At 34.9% G+C, this 27,941-nt stretch overlaps 2 protein-coding genes across 7 annotated transcripts in view; one reads left to right on the plus strand and one right to left on the minus strand.

Annotated features, from left to right (window-relative positions):
• Positions 1 to 9,046, minus strand: part of LOC128673681 (uncharacterized protein) — a 66,649-nt gene extending 57,603 nt beyond the window's left edge. The window contains exon 1 of the mRNA XM_053751702.2: positions 8,789 to 9,046. The gene's annotated coding sequence lies outside the window, so the exon portion shown is untranslated. The remainder of the gene's footprint in view (positions 1 to 8,788) is intronic.
• A 3,051-nt stretch (positions 9,047 to 12,097) lies between these two features.
• Positions 12,098 to 27,465, plus strand: LOC128673680 (zinc finger protein 271-like). 6 transcript variants are annotated; one of them, XM_053751694.2, is made up of 22 exons: positions 12,098 to 12,517; positions 12,598 to 12,828; positions 13,077 to 13,230; positions 13,567 to 13,709; positions 14,177 to 14,251; positions 15,267 to 15,452; positions 16,061 to 16,264; positions 16,513 to 16,680; positions 17,120 to 17,244; positions 17,387 to 17,484; positions 17,652 to 17,790; positions 18,111 to 18,262; positions 19,554 to 19,721; positions 20,270 to 20,497; positions 20,974 to 21,154; positions 22,067 to 22,234; positions 22,554 to 22,721; positions 23,000 to 23,167; positions 23,616 to 23,779; positions 24,034 to 24,139; positions 24,423 to 24,507; positions 25,108 to 27,465. In XM_053751694.2, the coding sequence occupies exons 1-22, from the start codon at positions 12,458 to 12,460 to the stop codon at positions 25,219 to 25,221; spliced, it is 3,285 nt and encodes a 1,094-aa protein (XP_053607669.1). In that variant the 5' UTR covers positions 12,098 to 12,457; the 3' UTR covers positions 25,222 to 27,465. The 6 variants fall into 6 exon arrangements, with proteins under 6 accessions (XP_053607669.1, XP_053607672.1, XP_053607674.1 ...); XM_053751697.2 differs by having other exon boundaries at positions 13,567 to 13,649; XM_053751696.2 differs by having other exon boundaries at positions 12,099 to 12,517; positions 15,267 to 15,422.
• The last annotated feature ends 476 nt before the right edge of the window (positions 27,466 to 27,941 follow it).

Below are 27,941 nucleotides of genomic sequence, written 5' to 3' on the forward strand. Positions count from 1 at the left end.
AGGTCTTATAATATACAAATTTTATAGAAAATCAATTTACCATTTTGGTGTTAAAAAGCAATTAATAGTACTAAGTATATCTCTACAATATACATCAATAGTTTTGCATTATATCTAATTAGTTTTGTATTAAATAGTTTTGTATTATTGATAGCTATATATTTCCCTGTACGAGCAGGCAAGCGTGGAAACAAAGAGAGATATTTACACGCAATTTTTCATGTTCAAAAGATACATTAAATATTGTATAACAGTTGAGTGTTTATTAATTCATCTAGCCAATAAATTATAGTTAATTATAGTTTTAATATTAAATCATTTATACGTAAGTCGAGTAACATTTCCACGTAATCGATGTAATTCACTAACACAATTAGAAAACGTAAAAAAAATTGTTTACTGTAACTGTGATTATCGAAAGAATCAAAATGGATTTGAGTGATTGCATAATGAAATGTCAGCTTTTTGCTGGCAACGTAATGTACACTATGCAAAATAGTATTTACTCATAATTTACTATTATTAAAATTAAAGCAAAACACAAGAAGATTTACTCCTAAATACTATAAGAGGGAGACAAAAAATATTTTACCTAACCCTTTATTTATCCTCAAGGTTTAGGTGTGTAATTTATTAGGGTTTTACTCGAGCTAAGCCGAGACGGACTGCTAGTATATAAAGATTGAAACTAATTCTGATATCTTAACGCTTTGGTTTTCCGCTTAATATCCCATTTGAATACGATTTCGTATTTATGTTATCGGCTGAACGCTTTTAAAAGATCTAAAAAATCTATTTTTAAACAATTAGAAAAGTCATCTGTAAAAATAATGAATTATAAAAAAGTTGTAAACTCTCATTATAAATTACTACGAACATAGTGACACAATTACTAGTACTACAGAAACAATATATCGCAACTGTCGTACAAAATATAAATATTATGATTAATGCGAGTGTTAACACTGGCTATGACATGACACTGCGCTCGTGCCGAATCTGACCGACTGCAATCTTTTTTTTTTTTAGGCCAGCATTATCTAACACCAGAATTACAGATTAAATAATACTTAATGCTATCTTTTGTAATGCAAATTGAATTTATCTAATGTCTCATTGCAAAATGAAATAAAGTAAGTAACCAACTTTGTGCTTTATAAATAACTAGATGTTGCCCAGGGCTTCACTCTCGTGGGAATTTTGGGATAAAATATGGCCTATAGCAATCTTAGATAAAGAACCTTTCTAATGATGGCATAATTTTTGAAATCGGTTCGGTAGTTTCGATACTATATAGACAAAATAAAAACATATTTATCATAATTGGTAATAAATTGAAACAGCGAGTTAATTAAGTAGCAATTACAAAGGTGGAGACTTCGTGAGATGAGATTTTCATACTGAGCCTTTACTATGCGCAAGCGCAAACTATGTCGTAGTTTTCGTAACGTCACGTTTTCCTTACATTTTAAAGGTTTATACCATCCTAGAAAATTGTGAATTTATGTCTCACATTTTGTTCATTACTTATTTTACTTACATGTTGTTTTTGAATAGTCACATGTTTCCAGCAGCTTCAGATGACAAAATAGAGCATGTATCAAAAAATCAATTGTGAAAATGTATTATTTTTTTAGCTTGACCATACTATTATATTTGTGTTCAAAACAATACCTTGAGAAATCTGAAAGCAACCACGGCCAACATCTCTTAAATGAAAAACTCCACACAATTTTTCATTTATGAGACTCTACTGCACCCTAAATTCTTGTGGGAAATGGAAATGGGAGAAAGTCTATACGTATAATTTTCATTACGATACTAGTGGCGTCGAAATAGTTTCGTGACTTTCATCAAAAATTTCACGTGTAAAATTTGTCTACTTGTTTGGGCGTAAAATGTTTGACGAAATTACGTCACAAAATTATTATCACTCCATTATATCGTATTGAAAATTTTAGACTTATCAATATGTCCTAGAAAGCTGACAATGACGAAAGGAACTTAGTACCAAAGTGACAGTTACAACAGTGAACAACCGGCCATATCCACTGAATGAAATAATTATGTATTCATAGTACATGGTTGGGACTATGTCATCCGAAACTAAGTACCTTGTGGTCGGTCACCCATTTAATTATACCATCGACGGTAACAATTTGCGACCAGCAAATGGAACATAGAAATCTGTTTGTCAGATTGTACAGCTTGTCAATGTGTCATATTATAGGTACCTTATGGACAAATTATGATTTGTCCATTATTAAGTTACATCCAAAGCAAGTTCGAGCCTTGAGTTATGGGATTATTTTATAAGATAATCTAAATATAAAATATGTAAGCATCCAAGACCCAGGACAAAATGAAAAAAAAAAAACATTTTCCATATGAATCTGACCGGAGATTGAACCCGGGACCTCCTCCGGTGTAGCAGTCTGACATTATGAATGACTAGAGAGGTCATCCATAAGATGATCGATACTTGGTTTCACTCATAGTAATCGTTTTCGCTAAATCTTTTTGCCTTCATGTTCTCAAAATTTTATTGCAAATTTGTAATAAAGGTAGGTATATTGAATATAATTGCATGATTGGTCATTTCCTGTTCTTCTATTATTTCCTTGAACATTTGACCAGCTGAAACGTGAAAAATTCTTTGTCATCCTTCACATATTATTAAATGAACATGCTTTTTTTTACCTACGATAAATATACGTCTCGTTTTCTTCATAGCAATATATTCATAAGCTTCATAAAATAATATGTTTCTTATAGTTTTGTTTTTACCTAAAAAACTTTGTGTATTACAAATAAAATGTAAATTATAAAATCAGCTATTTAACACAGCAAAAGATACAATAAAATATGTAACTAAAGATGTAAATAAAGATGTAACTGAATGTTTAAAATTTGGTATTTAAATCAAATTTTACGATAGACTTATAGGACTTATTAGAATTAGTTTGACTTTGGGTCCGTCAAAAAAATAGTCTACTGTTTTCTCAAGAAGTTGGAAACGAATCGGTGACCTGTATCAGGTTGCTGGCGTCTATGGGCTGCTGTGTTTGTTTACCATCAGGTATGCTCGTTTGCCTACTATACTTTTTTTTAATCTGAGAGAAATAAGTAAATATACCAGCACATCAACCTACCTAAAATCATCGCGAGTTCGCTTCTGTTACCGTCGCATAGAGTTTCAAGCGAGGTGACTTGTTATGCAGTTTACTGTACTTGATCAATAGACGGTAAAAGATAAAATCCTGTCTACCAAAACGGTAAGATGCTACCCCAAAGTCTTCTTCACTTTAGACAATCGATAGTACTTAATATCATTGTGTCTATTCTAATTTAATTTAACAATAGACACAATGTGATAAACGAATAAAGACGAGAACAAAACCTGCCAATTATTTTCAATTACAACCCGAACACTCAATGTGTCTGTTGAAATAATTGGAATCAAAAAGTTCGATGATACCAATTAAATCATAAGCACTTTAAACATTCAGCCTCTACTTTTTTAGTAGGAGGTGCCAATGAAACTCCAGGACTGAAGTGTCTACGAGTAGCATTTAAATAATAGTTCAACATTCCGACTTATGAGAATTATTACGGTAGATTGCACGTCTAGCAGAAGGTATTCATTGTAGTCAAAGAAAATTGAAAATTCTCTTTAAAAGATTTTTGACTTATCGACTAACAATAATAGCTGGGCCGACAACTTGACGCTTTCTCATAGCACTCTAGCTCATAGAGGAGTTTTTACACGTGACCAATCCGCATCATGGGATGCTTAACAGCGCACGATAACCTACTAACTTATACGATTTCATTGCTGATAAATTTAATTATAAATTCATTGAAACATACCCACATATATTCTCATTAAACGTAGGAGGGTTAACTACAATATGTAGAGACTCCATGCAGTTGTCGAACATTTATTAGAAATGTAGAGGCAACAGTAAAATAATATTGAATATGGAAATACTTGCATTTGTGTTTCTTTTTTATTATTTTCATGCAACAAAATATATCAATGAGCAAAGCGAGCTTGTTACGAATCGTGCTGCCTATAAAATATTCTTTTCTATAATCTATTTATACGTATTATACCGTACCTATTATCGATTATATACCTACAAACACCGTAGTGTTTGTACGTATATAATCTATAATAGGTACGGTCGATTGCAAATGTCCAAGTACATACTTTTGAACATTATTCCATGGACTTTTGCAGTCGACCATACATACGAGATCGCGACATATTATGTAGAAAAAATTAATCAAAGATGTATTTTTCTATATCCAAAATTCAAATTTAAATAAACTATTTTAACGACCTCTACATAAGTAGAGCTCGACAAGAACTAATAATACAAGCTTTTTCGGTTCGGGAATAAACGGAAGACAAACTAAGTGATCATTTCTAGTGGAGCAATTTGTTAAATTAGACCTGTGCACTCCCCTCCTTCCCATGACACAACTATAAATTAAAAGCATGTGGTACACTGAATGCTATAAGATAAAGTAAAACGTAGCTTAAATAGCTTGAAAATTACACGGACATGCGCATTATTTTCTTCATCGTATTTCTTCATCTTCATCCGCAACCTTAAACATTGTATTACCTAGGGTATTCTACTATGTATACCATTCTAGGTATTCTATACCATTTTGTCAAGATTCTTCCTACAAAACACAAAAAACTTAATTTGCTAAAAAGACATGAAACTTACTATTTCAGTCCAATGATTGGCAATTCTTACGTTGCCATGGTTTCATAATAGGCCGAAGTTAGCTAGACTGCCAGCTAAAGCCAGCTGCAGATACGATCAGATGAGATAAAGAGAGCATAGCTGCCAGTGAGACGTCAGCTTGGTATGTCATGTTAAGGTCAAAATGTCGAGCAATCTTTGCAACTCGCCGTTGGGGACCGAGCTGACCGAAGTATGCACGTTTCTCGATGACCTACTGATGAACTATAATGTTCTGTGACCTTCATATAAATAATTTTCGATGACACGCGCAACGAGTGACATTTGTTTTACGTACCTAATGACTCATGGGGATTGAAAAAATACATTTTTATTCAAAAAGAGAAAATCACAAAACTGCTGCAGCGAGGCGAGTGCAAATGAAAATAGTAACTAAATCTGTGAAACAACATATCATTAATTGATTCTGAGTGAGATAGACTATTCCCATAATTCCTCACGTGATTTCCACCGTAACAGCCTAAGTTTTACCGCTCTCGCGCTGAAAATATTAAGTTTTATCAGGCAAAGCGATAACAAAGAGGCAAAACAAAGAACATTCTCAATAATCAGTACGACAAAAACGCTCACGAAAGTGTTCGTAATGCAATAATTTGTAAACATGCAGCGCGTTTGTTTGTAGCACCTTCTATTCGCCATTGTAACCAAGTCCACACTTTTGATTATGCGCAGGCATGCGCTGAATCAAACTAACATAGCTTATAAAACAAACTTGATTGAAGTATTATTACTTAGTTATATCACATACAATTCGATGTTGTGTAAGTTTTAGAACGGAATTATTTAATAAAAATGCAACTGCACTTTTTTATACCACGTGATCGAAGGGACTCTTAAAAATAAATTAGGGAAAAATTATGACAGCCTCAAATTAATATATATACGTCCTACTGCAAAAAATAGATTTTTCTCATGCATCACGATGATGGTCCTACCTAGCTACTTTACTGATCTTATTGTGAAAGTTGTTAAGTCATTAACCATTGTATAAAATAATATTCAGAATTAAGTATTTTGCTTCTTTCAACATCCGCAACATGACATTCCTCAATATAATACCTATATATATTTTTAACTGTTTTAAGGACCGAATTTCAACTTCGGCTCATGTTGTCGAAGATTCGTATTCAATTCTTAATTTTTGCGTTTATTTATATTTGTGTTCAACGTACCCATTACACAAGCTTCGAACTTAATTACATCACGTGAATATATAATGAATGACTCAAATTTATGTTCTACGTTTTCTTTTTTACTTCGTACTAACGTTCAATTAAGTAAATAATGAAACTTAGATAGCTTTGTACATATTTTTAAAGTAGATTTTAGATTAGCGTATATAATTAACAAACTAAGTACCGAATGAGTTGTTGTTATAATTACGAGTTGATCAAACGTTTTGATTGTAAACAAATGTTAACGTTCAACTTTTTGCAGATTTGTAAATGCATAATACTACGTGTAAGTACTATTAAAATTCGGAGAGTAACAATTTTAAAAAACCTGTTGTTTATAAATTACTTTAGCCACTTTCTTTTTATGCGGTGTACCGCTAATAATTGCATAGGCTGTAAATTCTTTGATCGAATTTGATTTGATACAGTATTCTGACAGATTTTCAATTGAAATACTGTTAGAATATCGTAAGTCAAATTTGGTCCATAAAATAGAAGTCCTGTAGGATATAAAAGTAATATAATAGAATCTACTAGTACTGATTTGATACTTTCTCATATAAGTTGTCTAGTGAGTTGAACATTAAATTTCTTTCCCTAGCATTTTCCATCTTTACTATTTGAGTAATCCTAGTTGTATAATACTTAGTTAAATCTCTTTGGCTTTATGATTTGTACCATGTCATTACGTATACCTACTTGATATCTATTTTTATAAGTGTCACGCAGGTAGGGTTACCAAATATATACATATGTCATTGAGAAATCTTGAGATTATTTGCTGTTTGAAAATGTTCTCACAAAAATGTCTTTTATGAGAACATTTTCAAACAATATAATTATTAATTATATAATTATTATCTTTTTTCTATAATGTTCCGCATATTGAGATTATTGGGGGTCTTTTTGTTTAAGGAAATTCTGCAATATATGACAAACTGTATACTGTACTTTATTTAAAATTCTAAAAATCCTGAGAATTCTCAGATTTGTGGACCTCTTTCTCGAGCGGAATCCTGAGAAGAGTTTAACAATTGGGTGATCTCAAGACAAATCCTGAGATATGGTAACCCTACACGCAGGTATTAAGCGACACGGACAGAACTCTTGCATTTTTACACGTTCCAAGGTCGCAAGCGCAATCAATGCGTGATCTAAAACGGAAACCAGTCTGTTTAGACAAGAGTTTACTTTGTCATGACGTTATATCATATTGTTTAATAAGTTGTACCTACATTTGTATCAAATATTATTTATAAATATAATCTATTGAACAATAAATAACATAATTTCGGATTAACTTAATATCATAAAATATACAATTTGCTCATTATCATTTGAAAAACTGGGAGAACTGCTATATCAGCAATGAGAACTGCGAATATTTCAGTATGAAATTAAAACTCTATTTTAAATTTTATGAAATAAAAAATGTTTGCACTCGAGCAGGAATCGAATCCTATCCAACTCGAAGAAGAGAAGAAAGATTTTGGGGAGGGTCCCAAAATATTCTAATATTTTCAATGTCAGGGTTCCGAATAAATATTACGTAGGTATATTTTAGTTTATTTTTTTTTTTATTACATCTTTACTTTTGAACTTAGATGAAACTTATATTTCTTTTGTATCTAAATGGTGCAATAAATATTTAATTTTTCACTTTTCAAGTCACATCATACTTTTAAATAGTTTAATTTTAGAGATTAGCATTGCATGTATTGTTCCAAACTTTTTACTAGAAAAACAAAAACTACTTAGGTAGGTAATGTTATAAATTTAATACAAATACCTGAATAGAATACAAAAAGATACAAAGTATTCGGTATGTAGCTGTCCAAACTTCATATTTATATAAATATAAAATTAATTTATTTTTCTGACAGACCACTCGAAGAAAGTAAGAAAACTTGAACTTTGCACACTGTAAAACTGTATACTAAGTACCTACAAACAGTTTTATGATGTAGGCAAGTACAAATAGCTACTGATATAAGCAGATTTAGCGACATTTCATGACAGAAAGATGATTAGATACTAGTAAGTAAGTACTTTAAATCCAATAATAAGGCTTTCTTCTGTTCCTACCTAAGTCAGGTATGCTAAAATAAATTACTGTTCTAAAATTATATCTTATATGAACATATTTAGTGAAAAATAAATAAAATTAAAACTAATGACATGAAACTTATTTAGTTGATTATCTTTACGTGATAGGTAAATATAATAAAACCAAAATAAATTCATAACTTTATGACAGCATATGAAGTAGATGTTAACAAATCCTATTTACCTCGACAAAGTCAAGGAAAATTGTCTACTTATGTAGGTAAATACAACGTAGGTACTTACCTTACTTACTTACTATGCTAATTACTTATTAAATATCATCCATTCACTGTACAAAATATTTTTTAATCTAGGAGTTTAGATACAAGGCAAAACACTTTGAATTAATAATTTGTAGTTTTGAAACACATGAGTTATTCATGTTTACTTTGAGTAAGATTTTATTATACTTGACATGTTTGGATTTTAACGCGGAACGACGCATTTGTCGGAGGTTTTAATTATTTTCCTTATTCCAATATCAGAACAACGCATTATATGAATTGCTCCCTGCATTTCTCTTATTAAGAAACACTTCCTAAACTGTTTACGAATTCAATTTCTTTAAGAATTTCCATTTAACTAGAAATTATGCGGTGGAAAACCACAACAACTTCCCTGTTTGCTCGTGTATTCGCTGCGAATGTCATTAAAAAGCAATTTATACGTATTGCGTTTAATGTCTATATTTTTAATATCATTTCAAAGCGTCTGATTCTGACATACCTGCGATGAACCGGCCGGCGGCAAATCGGTGTTTGCTAATCAAAACAAATGACAGCTGAGTGAATCGTCCAATGTCGTGACGAAATTTTATTGGTAACAGACGCGGCAGTCTATTAAACACTTCCACAATTTTTATTATAGTTGGATATATACGTTAACGTTGTTTATAAAAAGTTTTGAGGAGTGACGTAAAGATTTACGCGGCACGCGACTGTGGAGGCGCGCGGTCGGTATAACTTCGACGTTGTAACTGAGTGGTATAAGCGTGGTTTAGTTGGAATTCCGACTCACTGCGTCTACTCCTACGGCAATCAACGGACCAGGAGGATCTTCACATCCTGTTGCACCATTCATTTACCTCCTCATTCATAGATTTTCTCATTGTGCTTGTTGTAATGACATCCTAGACGGTGGATAGATGTGTTCAATTATGGTGGTACCTATAGTGCAAAACAAACATGAAACAGAAGAGTTATGATTATTCCATACCCGTATAATAACTTTAAAGTATGTAATTAATACCACTTTACTGAATCTTTTTTACGTAGTTACCTTTAAAAATTACAAAATCATACCTACCAGGTTTTGCAGCTCTACATTACAATACAACGATGACTCTATGCTCTACATTAGGTTGCTCTGCTGAATTTATTACGGTCCATACATTATGAATGAAGAGTAATATTTAAATTCGATCTGAAATGCTTGACAATCGAGGTTAACGGGGTTTTTATTGGTCCTCAGGAAAATTAAATTATAGAGTACATTAGACATTATTTATCCCTTCGCGAAATAATTAATACTTCCATCTGTCTGCCATGCTTTCGTGGCTATATTGGCGCTATTTTGATGAAATTTAAAATAGATACATAAATATCTATTCTAACTCGAGGTAACATAATAAACTTCAATAGGTTCCACGGTTGAAGCTGCTAAGCTAAGCTAGGTCATACATATAAATAAATAATAATCTATCTATCGATGGATGTTTGTAATCTTTCATGCAAAATTACTAGACGATTTTCGATGGAATTTAGCAGGTATCTTCTTTATTACGGACTTAACGATCAGTGACCACCCCGCATCAACAGAGCTTTTTTTGCTTAATATTACTCAAATTCAAATATTTTTTTCAGAAATTAAACTATCACAGGCATTTTTTAGTTAAGTACGTCAATTTTTATATTAAATAGCAATTTCTCACAAGCTACAAACGGCTGGCGTTTCGGAACGACCATTGCTGAGAAGAAATACAGAAACTCATTTGAACAGTGTTGGTCCCTATCATGCTATTATGACAGAAGCGCTTACCATTATTGTTTCTTATATTTCTTTTTCTAATAATATATCAAAGTACATAATGTACATAGTCAAAAAGTATATGAAAACAAGTTATGATAGTGATCCGAGTGCTGATATATATATATATATATAAGAAATGAGCTGACCAGTTCCCGCGTAGCATCGCGTAGATTGGCCATTGGAGTGAGCATGACACACTCCATCCCATGAGTTCATAATACAAAATCTCATTCATCGAAATAGAAATATACAACATTTGAAGAATTCGTATCGTCACGTATCGTAAAACATGTAACTACGTACGTATCACGTATATATATATATATATATATATATATATATATATATATATATATATATATATATATATATATATATATATATATATACAGTAAGTATTTCCTTACTATGGACTGATATACGATAATACGCTACACCACTGCCCTGTATATCGTATGTTATCTTCAATCAGATTCAGAGGCGTCAAAAGATGCGTCTCCGTTAGCCTCATAAGATGGTGCAACAAGCTAGCGAGAGTCCGATAGAAAAAAATTGGAAAAAAGGCGAAAAAGTAACAATTTAATACAATTTTTATGAAAAATTTCTATGTTACAGGTGAAAATGCAGCAAAAGTGCAACGGAATGCAACGAAACTTCACAAGGGGCTGTGAAGTTGGTCGGGTGACAGGTAGGTAAACAGAACTATGAGCAAAGCCGATCAAGGGTTAGCAAGAAAAAATTAGAGAAAAATATCTATGTGTTAGCGCCTAAATATGGCATTCACGGAAGCTAAATGAATTTTTTAAACACAATCTATCAACAAAACTGCACTGGAAACACTTATTATATTCAAGGATACACGAGATGCACTAAAGGGAAAATTCACTGCGATATACGGCAACAAATAGACATAACAGCGTGCCTGAGGGGCTTAGGTAAACTTTTCGGGGACCGTTAAAATACTATTTCAAAAATTGATGGTCCTATCGAACCGTGTGAGGCGTCAAAAGATGCACCTCCGTTAGTCAGAGCCAAAGATGGTGCAACAAGCCAGCGAGGGACCGATAGAAAAAAATTGTTATTTTATTTTATTTTATATTTATTCATTTATTTTGTTTTCACAGATTCTGTGCTCTAAATGAGTAGACGTAGAGTAGAGTACAATCAATGCCTTGCCAAATAGGTAGGTGCTAGGGCGTTGAAGCCTGTGGTCGAAACAATATACCTATAAGTTTTGCATGAAATATAGCCTCCAAAAAAGTTGCGGTCGTATTCAGGGAATATTATTGAAAGTTTTATCGGTATAGGTATCATATACCATTTAGAATTAGCAGGCCGAATACATCTAGGTATATATCTTTTTAAAGTACCTAAGTCCTACTTACTATAAAATATTATAAATGCGAAAGTTTGTGAGGAATGTGTGTGTCTATATTTGTTACTCTTTTTCACGCAAAATATAAATTTGGTACATTTGGTAATCATTCCCGCGGGAGCGAAAACCTAGGGCGCAGCTAGTACTACATAAATGACTAGCTCTTGCCGGCAGATACGCCAGATACGATAGGGAAACATATCTATTGCAACTTTCATGAAATCGATTTAGCCAACCCAGTGGTTTAGAAATGCGTTATATTAAATCTGTGTGTTACAAACATACACATAAATATATTTTATTGTTCTAATAATCTGAGATTTTATCAAAAATTACAAACCGCAAGAAGTTGTAAATTCTTTGAATGCTTCTTTATTTTTCCTTGCGGTTGGCAGCTTGTATTGATTGCACTGCCATCTGTCGTATTTTTTATTAATCTGTCAATAAATTGTTTATTTTATTTTCCTTGTCATTTATAATAAAAGCATGAGCATAGAATAAACCATAATATACAATTGAAAAGTATGTATTACATGCTATATATTTTGTTTTATACTAAACGATATTAATGCAAACGTTTTATTATTTTTAAATTGTTAGTTGATTTCTCAGCATTATGTTGGTAGCACGTACCGTGGCCATGACAAAACTTTCGTTCTTTCGTGGCTGTGTGTGAAGAATGTGTTTAATGGAAACTTTGGAATAATCTCTACAAGAAATTGTAAACAACATAGTGGTTTTATTGACGAATATACAAAAGTAACTATAACAATCGTAAATAGTGTTATAAACAAAGATATCACAGCATTTGTGGCATTAAAAAAATGTTATTGTGCGCTAAGAATCATAATGGCGGCCCGTCGCGTCCCCCGCGCCTCCATTTCGATGACAGTCAAATTATGACAATGCCGATGCATAAAGTTTAGGAAATGTTGTGTTTTTGTACATATTATAGTGAAAGTTGTTAGTATTTTATACTGTGAGGACTAACAATGAATCCCGAGCACCATAGTATCAATACGGGTGGTGGCCAGCCTCCTGGAACTTCTGAGGTTTGTTTAGCTCTTTTAGTTTTTTTTTTTGCCGAGTTCATGCCGAGTTCCCATTCTAATTGATGTGTTTTACATTTCAGTCTCAAAGCCAACGGATCCAAAATGCCCAACAACAGCAGAGTAACATGCCCGCCACTACTTCAGCAACGGACTTGCGAGTAAATTCCGTGAATTCAGCAGCCGTCAACGTTGCTTTGTCTAGTGTCGCAAAATATTGGGTGTTTACAAATCTTTTTCCGAGCCCCATACCTCAAGTTTCCGTATATGGACTGCCTACAGGCACAAGAATTGAAAATGGAAAACCTGTTCAGGTAATTTTATCAAGGACTCCATTATATTATTCATATCATCAAAACACCTCTATTATCTAGCAACCAAAACTTCTGATTGACAAAAAACATCCACTTAAATGAAAAAATCTAATTATTTAAAGATGTTTTTTTAACTTAGTGACTATAATATTGTTTCTACTAAACTACCCATTTAAAAAAATTGTAGGTAAATATGAAATAAGTACTTTCATATTTGCCTATTAATTTTAATTAATGTTGCATTTTAGGATTTGGGCCAAACCCACGCTAGCATACTCAATGGGGATCCAAATATCATACTCGGTCATCACACTGGACAACCACAAGTCACAGTGTCGGCTGCTGGTGCACAACAGATACCAGTGTCTCAAATCATTGCAGCACAATCCGGTCAAACTCATGGTAATTATTGGTCCTGGTCTCTCATTAACTTTTTACAAATTTGAACAAAGACAAGAATACATTTTATTACCCACCCTTTAAAATATATGGAAAAAGTGTAGCCAAATCTTTAAAATTTAGTTCTTTTAATGAAGTACTTCTTAGAGAAAAAGAGGTAGATAATGACAACACTAGGAATGACCACCTATATGTTGAAGTGCTGTTGGAATGTAAACAACATTATGATTTATCCACATAGCTTTATATAATAATACACTTACTTCCCTTTTCTTGTTATTATTTCTCATATCTGTTATCAATAAATCTTTGGCTGTAATAGAAACTTTACTATTGCAGAAGCTCTGGTGGCTCACAGTCAGCAAGAATTGGCTGCCCAGCAAGCTTCCAGTGCAGCTCAGGTGGCTACTACTCACCAGCAGGTACCCAATAACCGGGTCGAATTTGTACAACACCATAATGTTGATATGGTAAATCACATGGTAACCTACCCTTTATTAGCGGGAATGCTAATTGTATGTTGCTGTTGTGTAGACTATAGTATGATAATTTTGTTCAAAGGCTTTGAGAGTACTATATTATGGGAAAGCATGTCTGTCATATCCATTTGATTTGTCTTGGGCAGTGAATGTTTCTGTAAATAGGTATATTGTTTACTTCTTTATGATATATACCTATAATACTAGAAAATAATTTATTACTTAGATATTTTGCATGTATTGTATTAATTTAATAGTATATATCTTTGAATTATCATATGCATGTAAAATGCAGTGATGTAATGTCCAAGTTTTTATAAAAATTCCAACTTGTATTTTTATAACAAATTATGATTTGTTTAGATTTTATTGTGATTGATGTTCCTATTTATCATACATAATTTACTATTGGCTTGTTAAGTCACGAAAATATTCTATGGGATCTAAAATGGGATTTTTCATATGTTCAGGGGCATCATTCACAACAACATTTGATGCAGCAGCAGCTGATGGCTGGGTCGCGGCAGGAGCATACAAATCAACAGGTTTGTGCTCATTGATTGTGTAAACTAAAATAAATGCTGTCATTTTGCCTTACAATCATGTATAATAATGCACTTGTAACCTATTGTTCCTGTACTTCACGCTGCTTGCTATATCATCATTCAACAGGTTAGCGAGGTGAGACCATCCTAAATAATTCAACTCCTTTTATAATCATATTCCAAAACAAAAAAGAAATACTATATAATTACATGACTGTCACATACCAAGTGCTCTAAAGTACTAGAAAAGGTTCCAATATGCTGACACTATGCATGTAAGTTCATAGGTCATTAGTACTTCTGTTAAGTGCTTATCGCACACACAGTTATCATTTATAGAACATAGTGCATTTCCATTTTTTTTTTTTCAGATTAAGAACAGATATGTTGATTCATTAAAGGAGCAAGCTACAAAGTATTTGTTCATACTTAAGTTTGCGCTTGGTGATGCAATATTTGTCTTACGTTTTTGCACATTTCCTTTGTAAAATAATATTTGACTCTTGAATCAATATTATTCATATGAAATAAAATATGTATTAGATTGCTGTATTTAGTTTCAATTACTTTAGCTAGAAGTGGAAAAAATGGAGGCCTAATTCTCAAGTAGTGAATTGATATGGTCCAAAATTAACGATGATGAGAACACTAGCTGGTACACATGCTGTCATTATATTAATCTGTTTCAAGTGCCATAAAATAATTGCATCTCATTATCTTGCTACTAAAATATAAACATAATGTTATCTCCTATTGATAAAATTCAAGATACTATATGTTAATTATCTCTCTCTGTCACAGGGGTAAACAGAAAATCCCGTGAACCCACTGATAGGTGGACGGGTCGCGGCTAAATATCCTTATGTATTAATAAAACGTAAGAACAAAAAAGAGAAATCATTGCCAATGGCATGTTAACAAAACAAAATAGAACTACTTACATATATAAAAATTCAAATTGCATAGTGAATATACAGACAAAAAAATAATTGTTATTATTTTATAACTTTCATAGATCCAACTGACTGTCAGTGAAGATGGCATCGTCACAGTGGTGGAGCCCGGGGGCGGGAAGCTAGTGGACAAAGAGGAGCTCCACGAAGCTATCAAGATACCCACAGACCACCAGACACTTACTGTTCACCAATTACAGCAAATTGTTGGACAGCAGGTGTGTAAACAAGAGTGGCAAACGTCTGAGGTAGATCCACTTGACAATTTTATTTGTAAAGTTAAAATAAGGTTTTTAAGTGGTGACAGCAATTTACTAATCTTATGTTTCTATATTTTATACATGTGTTCATAGTCTTTAGTACTGACAATAGGATTAATTCGAAACATAATAAGTATACCATTCAAGTAACTTTTAACACTTTTCGTTTGTATATAATCTTAACTATACTATACTAATATAATAGGCTGTATCTTTGTTTGACCGCGCTAAGCTCTGTTGGATTTGGGAAATTCGTTGTGTATTAAAGATACATGTATGGGAAAAGTTATGTACTATCTAAAAATTTCCACAAAATCAAAGGTACAGATAGTCCTTATGCAATGTTTACACCTCTTCACACTATTATATCCTTGAATTTTTTCAAACAATAAGAATTAAAAAGGAAAAGATACGTCAAAGGGTATAAGATTCCAGCAGGTACGACGTATTAGGTGAAATAGTCCCAGAATGTCGGTCCCCTGATCACCAGGTCTGGTGTTTGCTTGGCTTCCGCAACCAAGAAATAATCCTAGAAAGTAATGTTCCAAAGTGTTTTGAACCCAGAAGTAAAATGTAGCGTGCGTCTCCGTACCCAGGTAATAGACAGTGTGGTCCGCATTGAGCAGGCGACGGGCGAGCCCGCCAACATCCTGGTGACTCACAACGCGGACGGCACCACCTCCATCGAGGCCAGCGCCGCGGACCCGCTCATCGTCAAGGACGAGAAGAGCTCAAAGATAGAGACTGCGCAGTTTGCTATACCTGCCGAAATCAAGGACATCAAGGGAATCGATTTGAAGGTAGGTTTGAGTGTAATTGTTGTTTTACTTAAAGACGTTTCCAACGAAAACATATATTGCCACAGAAACTAATATAAAAATGTTATTATCTAGTATCACATATAAGTGTCTACTAGAAATACCGGTAAGTCATATAAACCCATTTGGATATTGTATCCACAACCCAGTCCACCCTGATATGGGTTCAATAGAGTGAATTTTTGCTTCTTTAGGACTTCTTCTAAATAGTTTGTCTTATTGTAAAACAGAGTGTTGGTGCGATGGGAATGGAAGGAGCTGTGGTGAAGATATCTGCTGGAGCGTCAGACCACGACCTCCATGCTATGTATAAAGTGAATGTGGAAGATCTGTCGCAACTGCTGGCGTACCACGAGGTCTTCGGGAAGCTAAACACGGAGGGGCAGCAACAATCTAAAGTAAGCATTAACATTGTCAAATAAGAATGCATTGATATAGAAAAAAATAATTTTTATATAATAGTTTCGCCGAAAGTGGTTAAAACTGTCCACCTATGTTCGAAAGGAATCCTACTCATGCCACATGTATATCAATCTTACTCAAGTTTTCATAGACTACTACTTACTTCCAGTGAATGGAAACACCGTGAGGGAACCTGCATACTGATTGACAGATTAAGTTCATTAGTGTATATGCGATTACTTGCCATTAGACGCGGTATGTAGTCATAAAAATCATGTCAGGTGCCTTTAAGCTACTTGAATAAAATCTGACACCAGTGTTAGCAATTAACACACTCTGTTAGAAATAGAAACACTTCACTGCTCTGATTAATCTGAAATATTACCTTTAAACCACTTTATAAGACACGGTTCTAAGTGACGTACGTTACCCCAGGTGATCAGCGAGGTGGAGGTGGAGGCGGGCACGAGCGCGGCGCTGGAGGAGTCGTCGCCCGGACAGCACGCCTGCGACATCTGCGGGAAGAGCTTCCCCTTCAGATACCAGCTCATCGTTCATAGGTAACCTTTATAACAATAACTTATTGATAAAGATGGTTTCCAACTAAATTTCCACTTATTTAGTTCTTGCATATAACCACAGGAGAGGCCTGTGAAAGTTATATATGTGATGAATCTTTAATGTTTCAAAATTTGTGTGCAGACGATACCATGGTGAAAGCAAGCCATTTACGTGTCAAGTATGCGGCTCTGCGTTTGCCAACCCTGTCGAACTGTCAAGGCATGGGAAAACTCACCTTGGTAAGTAATAAGGAGTTATCTAAATCACATTTAAGGTATTATTCACAACAAAAATGACAAATGAGAGACAGAAAAATTAAAATTTTCTAAATTTTTCCAAATTGCTTCCAGGTTTTTTCTTTACATTTGTTCACTGTATACCACTGTAATAATTATGTACCTTTCAGCTGGAGACCCCGCGGAACGCAATGCCAAGCGACTAACTCAAGACAAGCCCTACGCCTGCACAACTTGCCATAAAACTTTCTCGCGCAAAGAACATCTCGACAATCATGTCCGCAGTCACACAGGAGAAACGCCTTATAGGTAAGGCCTAATTAATTTTATTATGTTGGTATGAGATTGAAATATGAAAAATATTCGGCGTGTGTTACGTGTTTTTTTAATTCACGACTGGCAGGGTTGCCATGTATTGTTGGGCGTTAGATGATGTAAGTTTATTCAAAATTTATGGCTTGTTTCTTCACCGCTTGCTGATAAACTATCTTATAGCCTATATGTAACATATAGCGTTACAAGTTCAATTTCAAAAGTGTTGGATAAGGCTAACTAGTGGCTATGTCTAGCAGTTTACCTGTCAGAATATTGTTTTGTTTTAACCTATGATACAATACTTTAACTGACAGATGCGAGTTCTGCGCAAAGACATTCACCCGTAAGGAGCATATGGTTAACCACGTGCGGAAACACACGGGCGAGACTCCGCACCGCTGCGAGATCTGCAAGAAGAGCTTCACGAGGAAGGAGCACTTCATGAACCACGTCATGTGGCACACAGGTGACTGGATACGTCAATCCTCTTATTACAACCATTTTAGTTAAATAAAAATGTTTTTTTTTATTAATACAACATGTCCCACTGCTGAGCCAACGCCTCTCCTCTTTCTTTCCATGTTTCCCTTATCCCTGATCTTTTCCATTATTAATTAAAATATAAAAAATACAGTTTAGTCAAAAATAGATATCTGGACAGTACCTGGTTCAAAGGTTCATTTCTTTGTGTAGCCATGGATTCATTCAACTTTAAATTACTTATAAATTAATATAACTAAATAAATTGAATAAGTTATACATGAATTGTTAATTGAATAAGTCGAATGTTAACAAACCATATTTCAACAAATGGTCTCTGCAAGCAATGTCTGTAGAATCTGCCTGCTTGAAAAATGGTGACTTATTTTGTAACGAAATCAATAATTTCATTTAGATGATATAGAATATCAGATGTATTGGACCTTTAAAAACACATAATAAACTTAACACAAACCTTAACAATAAACTTAGCTTTATACACATTCAGTTTTCCGTGACTAGATTTTGATTTGAGATTATGTGCACAAACGAAATTAATAATAGCGAGTATTATCTATATAGTACATACCCATAAATGTATAAAACCATACCTTTTTAGTTCAAAAAGCAAACGTTTGTAAATTTATTGTCTAGTTTTCTATTCAATTAATGTACCTACTTTATTTTTCGATGTAATTTCGCGATTGATAACGCCATTTTTCGCAAGTTAAGGGTTAAATGACTAATGATAATTGTGATTTTGATTTTTCACTTTGCGCGCGTCATGGATTAAATAATGTTAATTAGCACACAGCGCGCCACGAGGGTAAAGACCTGACGTGTCTATGGTTTGCTTGCGCAATAGCAAAGTGGCTAGTAAACCAAACAGACACCTAACTCTCGTGTCGCACATTATTGTGATCCTCATTAAATCTTTCTTCACAGAGCACCTTGTAGTGAGCATGTTACGATTTATAACGAAGAATTACATTTATACCTTTTTGAAAATGAATTACACAACATTTATTTAGATCATTTAAGTTTTATTTTGGAATAACCAAGCCTGCACCAGACATGCGTCGATCCAGTGGTGCAGAAAGTAGAAAGATTGAATGATTCAACTATCCGATTCAATATTGAGCCACTAACATAACACACCATAATCGTGGGTGGGCGCCTGCCTTCAATTTACTAACACTTCAAATCTCAATATATTGATACCAAAAGACATAGTTGCATCATTGAATGTTAACGTTTTATTTTCTGCCCACGCATAGGTGAAACGCCGCACCATTGTCAAATTTGCGGCAAGAAGTATACTAGGAAGGAGCATTTAATGAACCATATGAGGTCACACACAAACGATACTCCGTTCCGATGCGAACTTTGCGGCAAGTCCTTCACGAGAAAGGAACACTTCACCAATCACATTATGTGGCATACGGGTCAGTATAGTTTTCATTTAAGCCCATTGGATGTGTGGAAGATATTTGTTTGGCCGACTGTACCTCGCAATTTACTGCTCCTGGTGGCAGGCTTGGATTTCCTTTTCATGTAATTTTTGTGTTAATTTTTGTTATAATTACAAATTTTGTGAATTTTTTACTAACGCATGAATATCACCCAAGAATATACGTATTGTTACTCGTGCGAATTTTGTTATTTATTGTTTTTCCAACGTGTACTAATATAGTATGTGAAAGAGTTTGAACTTGAGGATTTATATTTCCACAATCTTACTCACGAGTTTGGATGTTTATCCTGATTGAGCCCTAAAATTAAACATATATATCAACCAGAAAAAAATATGATAACATAGCAAATTTTTTTCGTACACTATGTAAAATTGTAGCCAGATTCACTTGTATAACATTAATAACGTGCGCGCATATTAAATAGAGCCGCATTTGTACGATTTGACGAATTTTTCAATACAGTACGTTTCATGCCAAATTACTAAACCTGAACATAATCAACCTAATTCTAATTTCAGGCGAGACGCCGCACCGATGCGACTTCTGTTCCAAAACCTTCACTCGCAAGGAGCACCTCTTGAACCACGTGAGACAACATACGGGCGAGTCTCCGCACCGCTGCAACTTCTGTTCGAAATCCTTCACGCGCCGCGAACATCTCGTGAACCACGTGAGACAACACACGGGGGAGACCCCCTTCCAATGTGGATATTGTCCAAAAGCCTTCACCAGAAAAGACCATCTCGGTAATAGGTTTTTACGATTGCAGTTTATTTATTCGCAGGATTTTATTATAGCGTTTACTATTATTTCGTTTTGACGGCCTCGGTGGCGCAGTGGTAATGTGCTTGCTTCTGAACCGAGAGGTCCCGGGTTTGATCCCGCCGGTCAGCTCATGATGAAAAATGATCTTTTTCTGATTGGCCCGGGTCTTGGATGTTTTATCTATACAAGTATTTGTTATAAAATATAGTATCGTTGAGTTAGTATTCCATAACACAAGTCTCGAACTTACTTTGGGCCTAACTCAATCTGTGTGATTTGTCCTAATATATTTATTTATTTATAGTATATTTGGATATTGCTTTATTCACATATACAAAAAAAAATAATTTCCAAAGTAATTAAATCCACCCTTTCACCTTTCAAAGATATAGGATCCTAATGGAGATTTTTCATATGTATGCAAATTGAAAATTATAACAAGAAAATTGTGTTACAGTGAATCACGTCCGGCAACACACGGGCGAGTCTCCGCACAAGTGTTCATTTTGCACCAAATCGTTCACCCGCAAGGAGCACCTCACGAACCACGTCCGCCAACATACCGGGGAATCCCCGCACCGGTGTACTTTCTGCTCCAAATCCTTTACCAGAAAAGAACATTTAACCAATCATGTCAGGTAAGAATGTGCTTTTCACAGGTCTGGGGTGGTACTTTCTCTTAGAATTCAATAATGGTCAGTAAGGTTCATGCTATTTAGAAAATAAGCATCATAGAAACGATTTTGTAAAACATTTCAGTTTCATTCAAACATTTTTAGCTTCTGCTATATTAACGCAGAAAATGCATGTCATATGTGACATTTTGATGTAATTTTTTATTGTATTGCTTTTACTTTTGGAATTATATCAACGGAAAATTGGGCTGCTGAAAGTATCATTCTAGTTACTTCGATTTTAATAATCATCTAAATGTATTGTGTCGTCCAGTTTAGTTAGAAGTAGAAGTATACAATGCTGTGCTACAATCTGCTAAATGTCACACGGTATATAAAACTTTGACCGTTTAGTAGAAATAATCTTAGAACCCATTAAGGCATGTCGTCAGTATGCATGATTTAGTTTGTCTTCCAATTTCTAATTAAGGTAAGGTTTTTCTCTCATTGGGAGTAGTGTAGAGTCGGTTTCTTACGGCATTTGTGTGAAGTTTCCCTTTGAGCGCAGTGTAGCATAGCATTGTGCATTCCGATTTGAGCTCCCTTGAGCTTGCGGGTCCTCGGCGTTGTAGTCACGGAGGATTATAGTTGGACTGCTTCGTTCAGACCTCGTCATCAAATTTGATGCTTCGCGAAATATTTTGTGATTTTTCATTTGAGTCAGAGTGTAATAAAAATAATCATTTAGACGAGTTTTGAACTAACAGTTATAGATACATTTAACGCTTCAATTTTAATTGAGAACTAAAAGAGTGTTGCCTATCTATTTTTGAAATGTGCTTATCCAGCCAATTAAAAATGGCAGTGTACATCTCAAAAATAGAATGACCAATCGAGGCTATACATAAATGAATCAAATCGGAATGTGCTCTGCAGACAGCACACTGGCGAAACCCCACACAAGTGCACGTTCTGCCCGCGCGCGTTCTCTCGTAAGGAGCACCTCAACAACCACGTGCGGCAGCACACGGGCGACATGCCGCACTCCTGCTCCTACTGCAACAAGAGCTTCACCAGGAAGGAGCATCTCGTCAACCATATCAGGTATACTTTTAGCTGTGGCGGACATTGGCTCGTTGACAACTTCTCTCTCAAAGTTTCATCAGCCATTTTAATGTCCCCACTGTTAGTGCGCTGGCCTCATTTATAACTTGATATAAATTTTGCTGTTCAATGTTAAAAGTTAATTGAGTGATAAAATGTCTCATGTCATAACATAGTCGTACAATGAAGATCTTGTATCTGAATCACGGAGTCCCAGGTTCGATACCTGGTAAATTAGAAATGAAATGTGATGGATGCAGTTTCTGTACAATCACTCTAATTTGTCCCTGTTTATGTATTTACCCATTTATTGTCGCAGACAACACACAGGCGAGACGCCGTTCAAGTGCACGTATTGCACCAAGTCGTTCTCACGTAAGGAGCACCTCACCAACCACGTGCATCTCCACACGGGGGAGACGCCGCACAAGTGTCCTTTCTGCACCAAGACCTTCTCCAGGAAGGAGCATCTGACAAATCATGTCAGGTAATTCATATTATTACATTTCAAAATCCATTCAATCGACCCTAATTAAATGACGAATAGACTCTGCTATAGAAACGGTGAAATTTTTTTATAACTTACGCCACGAAAGAAGAGACCTGATGTATCTATGTTCTGACTGCGCAAAAGACTACTATATGCAATTATTTTACTATGCAGGCAAACCATACTAAATAGTTCTTGTTTCATGGGTATAATATTTTTGCATTGCAAATAGGTATAATTTGAAATGACACGTAAACGCGTTATATTCCGCGTAGGATCCACACGGGCGAGTCCCCGCACCGCTGCGAGTTCTGCCAGAAGCGGTTCACACGCAAGGAGCACCTCACGAACCACATGAAGCAGCACACGGGCGACACGCCGCACACCTGCAAGGTTTGCTCCAAGACGTTCACTCGGAAGGAACATCTGGGAACGCACATGAGGTTTGTTTCCTACATATTTGAGCGTCGCTTTGACTGTCACGGTGAAATATCACTTATTCGAGATTAAAAAAATGACATAGATTAATTATTATTCCCAAGGGCGACTGTCAAGTCGCACACAGCGGAATTTCCAAAATTAAGTTTATTTTTTAGAAAGAGAACTATAAAAATGATTTTTGTAGTATTGTTCTTCGTTTATTTGAGAAGAGAAAATACAATTCACGATTATTCTAGATGTCTCGGATCAAATCAAATGGGGGCTGCTGCAATTTGATCTAACCGCCAGGGGAGTTTATTATAAAATGTTCGTTTTCAAACTAAATTTTGACAAATGTCTAACGCCTAGCAGCGAATCCACTAGTGTTATCCCCCATTGCATTAATGCAGGCGGCTTGCTTACCTCTTTAGGTTTTCTATAATTTTATATAATTCTGTTTACAATTTACAGGTCGCACTGCTGCGGCGAACGGCCGTTCAGTTGCGGTGAGTGCGGCAAGTCGTTCCCGCTGAAAGGAAACCTGCTGTTCCACGAGCGCTCCCACAATAAGAATAACAGCGGAGGCTCCAGACCTTTCCGCTGCGATGTTTGTTCTAAGGACTTCCTATGTAAAGGTCAGAATTTCAATAAAAGATACTTCGAAATGCTATTATTTACTATCGCATTGGCTCCGCCATTCACCATCGGGTAGTTTCCTCACTATGTTATCTATCTAGTGGCTGATGAAAACTCATACAAAAATCAAGATTAATAAACTCATGTGACATAAGTAGGATTCGAACCTGGAACCTTTCGATCCATAGGCTTCACCGGTACACCACCTGTAGTACTGATAGACAGAGTGTAATGTTTTGTTCTCCGCTGTCAGGACACCTGGTGGCGCACCGGCGCACGCACGACGCGGGCCAGGGCTCCCCGGCCGAGGCCGACGACTGCGACAAACAGGAGCCGCAGGACAGGAAGCACGACATCATGTGAGACCAACATTAATTACATCATCATCAGTATTCTCTATGTGCACTGCGAGTTTTCAAATGCGAACACGATCGTCGAATCTTTTACCATCAATCACAACGACGCGGCCGTTGCCGCAATTTGAATGGTTGACTGCATCGCATCAAGTTTCGAATTGATAACTCGCACTTCACTCTTACATTATTGTTATTTCACAAGTGAAGTAGCTCATTGTATTTATAGTGTATTGTTTATTAGTCTGTATGGATTAGGTAACAAAAATTTTTCGTCTTATCTTTTCAGGGCAACTACTGAGAACAGACCGGCAGAGACGAATGTCGTTCAAAACACCCAGACTAATTCAAATGTAATGCAAATAACCACTCAGGTAATTTTAATATTCAAATCGAATAGCTTAGAAACTCAATGAAAACATTCAACAAAATCGTCTACTAAGAAATATCGTTTAGCTATACATTTTTTTATGCATCAACAATGTTTTAGCCTCTGTGGTCAGTGGAAAACACTAGTTTATTTGTTAGTCAAATAAAAAAAACCCTCGACTTAATTCATTTCGCTACACTTGAACCGGCTGAACCGATTTTGATCAAACATGTCTAAGAACCACTATAAAAATTAGCTATCAAATAAAAAAAAACAGCATCCAAATCTGTTAATCCGTTCATGAGCTACGGTGCCACGTACAAGCGTCGGGGGTTAAAAATCACCAGTGCGCGTTGAGGTTCAGACTACAATAATATCATCTGCCACTTTGCTAGAGAGATAGACTTGAGTTTTGTCCATGTGTGTTAAGAATCATGTTTTGTTTTTTTGTGGAATGTTTTCAAAAGGTTTTTGCTCTAAAGTCTCAGCTTTAGCCAACATGAGTGTATCAGATTGAATTGATAAATCAGGGAAAAGCTAGGTTAACTTAAATAGTAAACTTACAGTAAAATGACTATAAATATAATAAGAAATGTGTTTCCAGCAACAAGTCCGGTCGGTGCCGACGAGCGCGGGCGAAGTACAAGCCAGCAGCTTCAGTCACCAGCCCAGCTCGCACACCGCCACTCTCCACCATCCCGTCACCGTCAACTACTAGCATACCCTCCCTGCAGGGGGGGGCAACCCCGCCCGGCAACAGTTGCGGCTCCAGACACAAGAACACTCATTCACACTAGTGCGAGAGATCGACATCTGCCAAGCGCTGTTATAAGCTCACAGTGTAGTGCGATTTGTGATTTCGGAATATTTACTACAAGCGTAACAGGCAAATTCGAATGTATAGTGCTGGCTTTTACATTTGTGATATTTACTATAACTTTATATGATCATTCGTTTTCTTGTTATGTTTGTAGTTGTGTCGTGACAGTGACTAACAAATATACTATATATAATAATATATATACACCACAAATTAAAGACTATGTACACTATTATGGATTGTGATTACAGAATATGAAATGCAGTGAAAGGACACCATAAATGTTTAAAACTAAGTTGGCCAGTATATAAAAGTACTATACTTATGATCTTTATTGATCTCTAATGCTTATCTGAATATTTTTATGCTACTATCTTCTTTAAAAAAATACTTTTTAATTTTATCATCAGCAACACTAAATCTATAAATTACGTCAGAAAATGTGTCCTACTTCAATTGTAATTCTTTTAAAAATAGTGTAAATTATGTAAATAACGTATAAATAGCTTATGTATATATACTAAGTGAAGACTCGAAAGTGTATTTTTAACTTTTTGTCAGTCTTACAGTTTGGTGGAATAATTTTAAGTATATATTTTAACATTATATATCTGCAATACGCTTATTTTTTATTGCCACAAATATCTATATTAGAACATGTTTGATTTACATGAAAATGGTTTGTATAGTGGTTACCAGATATTTTTATTACGACAATAAATTAATCATTTAAATCCATGTTTCATAGGAATGGTTAAGCGTTTTTCATTTAATTTTTATGTTTTATATTTTTAAATTGTCAGAAATCTGAGATGAGTAACAGGTGAAATTTACATTCCTCAATAATATCATACATAAAGCAGTGAGCGTTAAGATGGCGGAACCAAGTCTCCAATTCAGAATATATTCTGTAATGTGCTATAGCACATCAAGGTATTTGTACTATAAATGTACTATTTGTACCCTTAACCAGACATTTGTACCTCTAAAGGTAATAAAAGTACATGAAGCAGGGACCTCCCCTGGTCAAACACAAATCGTCAAAATGGCGGGACCAATGTTTTAATCACGTAACTTCAATTTGGTACCTACAATTGTATTGCAATGGGAGTACATACCAGGATATACGTAGTACTAAGTTTTCGGATATAAATAACCTGCCTCTGACTAGCGCTTCCAGAAAATCCCGCCAAATTGACGTGAAAGTGGCGGGACCAGGGACTTCTTCATGTACTTTTATTACCTTTAGAGGTACAAATGTCCGGTTAAGGGTACAAATAGTACGTTTATAGTACCTTGACGTGCTATATTTCTGAATTGGAGACTTGGTCCCGCCATCTTAACGCTCACCATAAAGCAATAATTATCGTAGTGAAGGGTTTGTAGTAGATATATATCTACTACAAACCCTTCACTTAAACATTTTAAAGTTCCTTGGTATTATTTTTTACTAGTGTACTGTTCTATTGTTCAACTTTGATAATATATTTGGGATAAATTTTAATATATTTTTGTCAAAATGGGGACCACTGAAGAGATTACTAACGAATATAAATTCTCTTGAAATATTCCCTTTATTGACATCATGGGATCGTAAAATACGGTAGCACAGTCCAGCTTTAGATAATTACTATTCTTTGCCATGTATTGTACAGTACAAGTGTGATAAAACGTTTTTGTAAGAAATGTATAGAAGTAATACATTGTGGTAGGGGTAATGCTAGCTTAGCGCGGACCACCAAATGCATGGAGTGGTGTTATAATCACTTCCGCAAATATAACAGCTTGTAATCAGATAGATACAGCTTGTTTTTACTTGTACATAGATAGTGGTAATGTAATAGTTAACAAGTAGAGCTAAGAATAAAATTATCATTTATGTTAAAAATGGCTGGATTGTGGATGTTATTGTAATGGGGTTATACGATTCTGAATCGTCTGGTTAATAGTTAGAAGGTGCAAAGATTATGGAAGAAATCATGGAGATAATAATATCATATAGCCATTTCGATACATTTATCTTCAAGGGTGCCACTCTAATTTATATTTTATAGTAAATCATTAGATACAATAGTATGTACCTACTAAAATAATTTATGTTCAGTAATTTGATATGAATGAGATTAAAAATGGTAAAAAAGATTGCTTACTTTTATTTAACTTCTCTTCTAATTCTGCGTCCGTAAGCGATACAGACGGTTCACCATACTACGCAAGTTAGCACGGGCCTATAAATTAATAGCTTACCTAGTGTCACCAGTTCCAGCAATGGCCACAAAGACAATGAATGAATGGATTTGAGAATGCATTTCCAGGTTCTTCTCAAAAGCATCCCCCCTCTTTCCAGTTTCCTCATTGTCATACAAGTTTCAATCTTGGGCGTCGAATTGTCAGTCCATTATAAACATTGGATATTAAAAAATACGAAAATTTTAGTACTTTGTGGATCTCCGAGCGTTTCGAGCGCTGCGGTCGCGCGTCATTGTTATTTTTCAAATTTTAACAAAGACAAGAATCAGTTTACTTTAAAGTCATTAATCTGTACTATGGTCAATTCTATGAATGATTGATTTTGGAAATGATTGCTTCCTCAAGAAAATTAACGAATAATAATAACG

The sequence above is a fragment of the Plodia interpunctella genome, chromosome 11 (assembly GCF_027563975.2).
Source record: "Plodia interpunctella isolate USDA-ARS_2022_Savannah chromosome 11, ilPloInte3.2, whole genome shotgun sequence".
Taxonomy (NCBI): domain Eukaryota; kingdom Metazoa; phylum Arthropoda; class Insecta; order Lepidoptera; family Pyralidae; genus Plodia; species Plodia interpunctella.

Bases quoted from the DNA above. Each gene is read 5' to 3' on its own strand.
- LOC128673680 (XM_053751694.2), top strand. From the start codon at position 12,458: ATGAATCCCGAGCACCATAGTATCAATACGGGTGGTGGCCAGCCTCCT. The intron at 20,498-20,973 runs GTAATAGGTTTT...ATTGTGTTACAG, and splicing joins CACCAGAAAAGACCATCTCG to TGAATCACGTCCGGCAACAC. The intron at 23,168-23,615 runs GTTTGTTTCCTA...TACAATTTACAG, and splicing joins CATCTGGGAACGCACATGAG to GTCGCACTGCTGCGGCGAAC.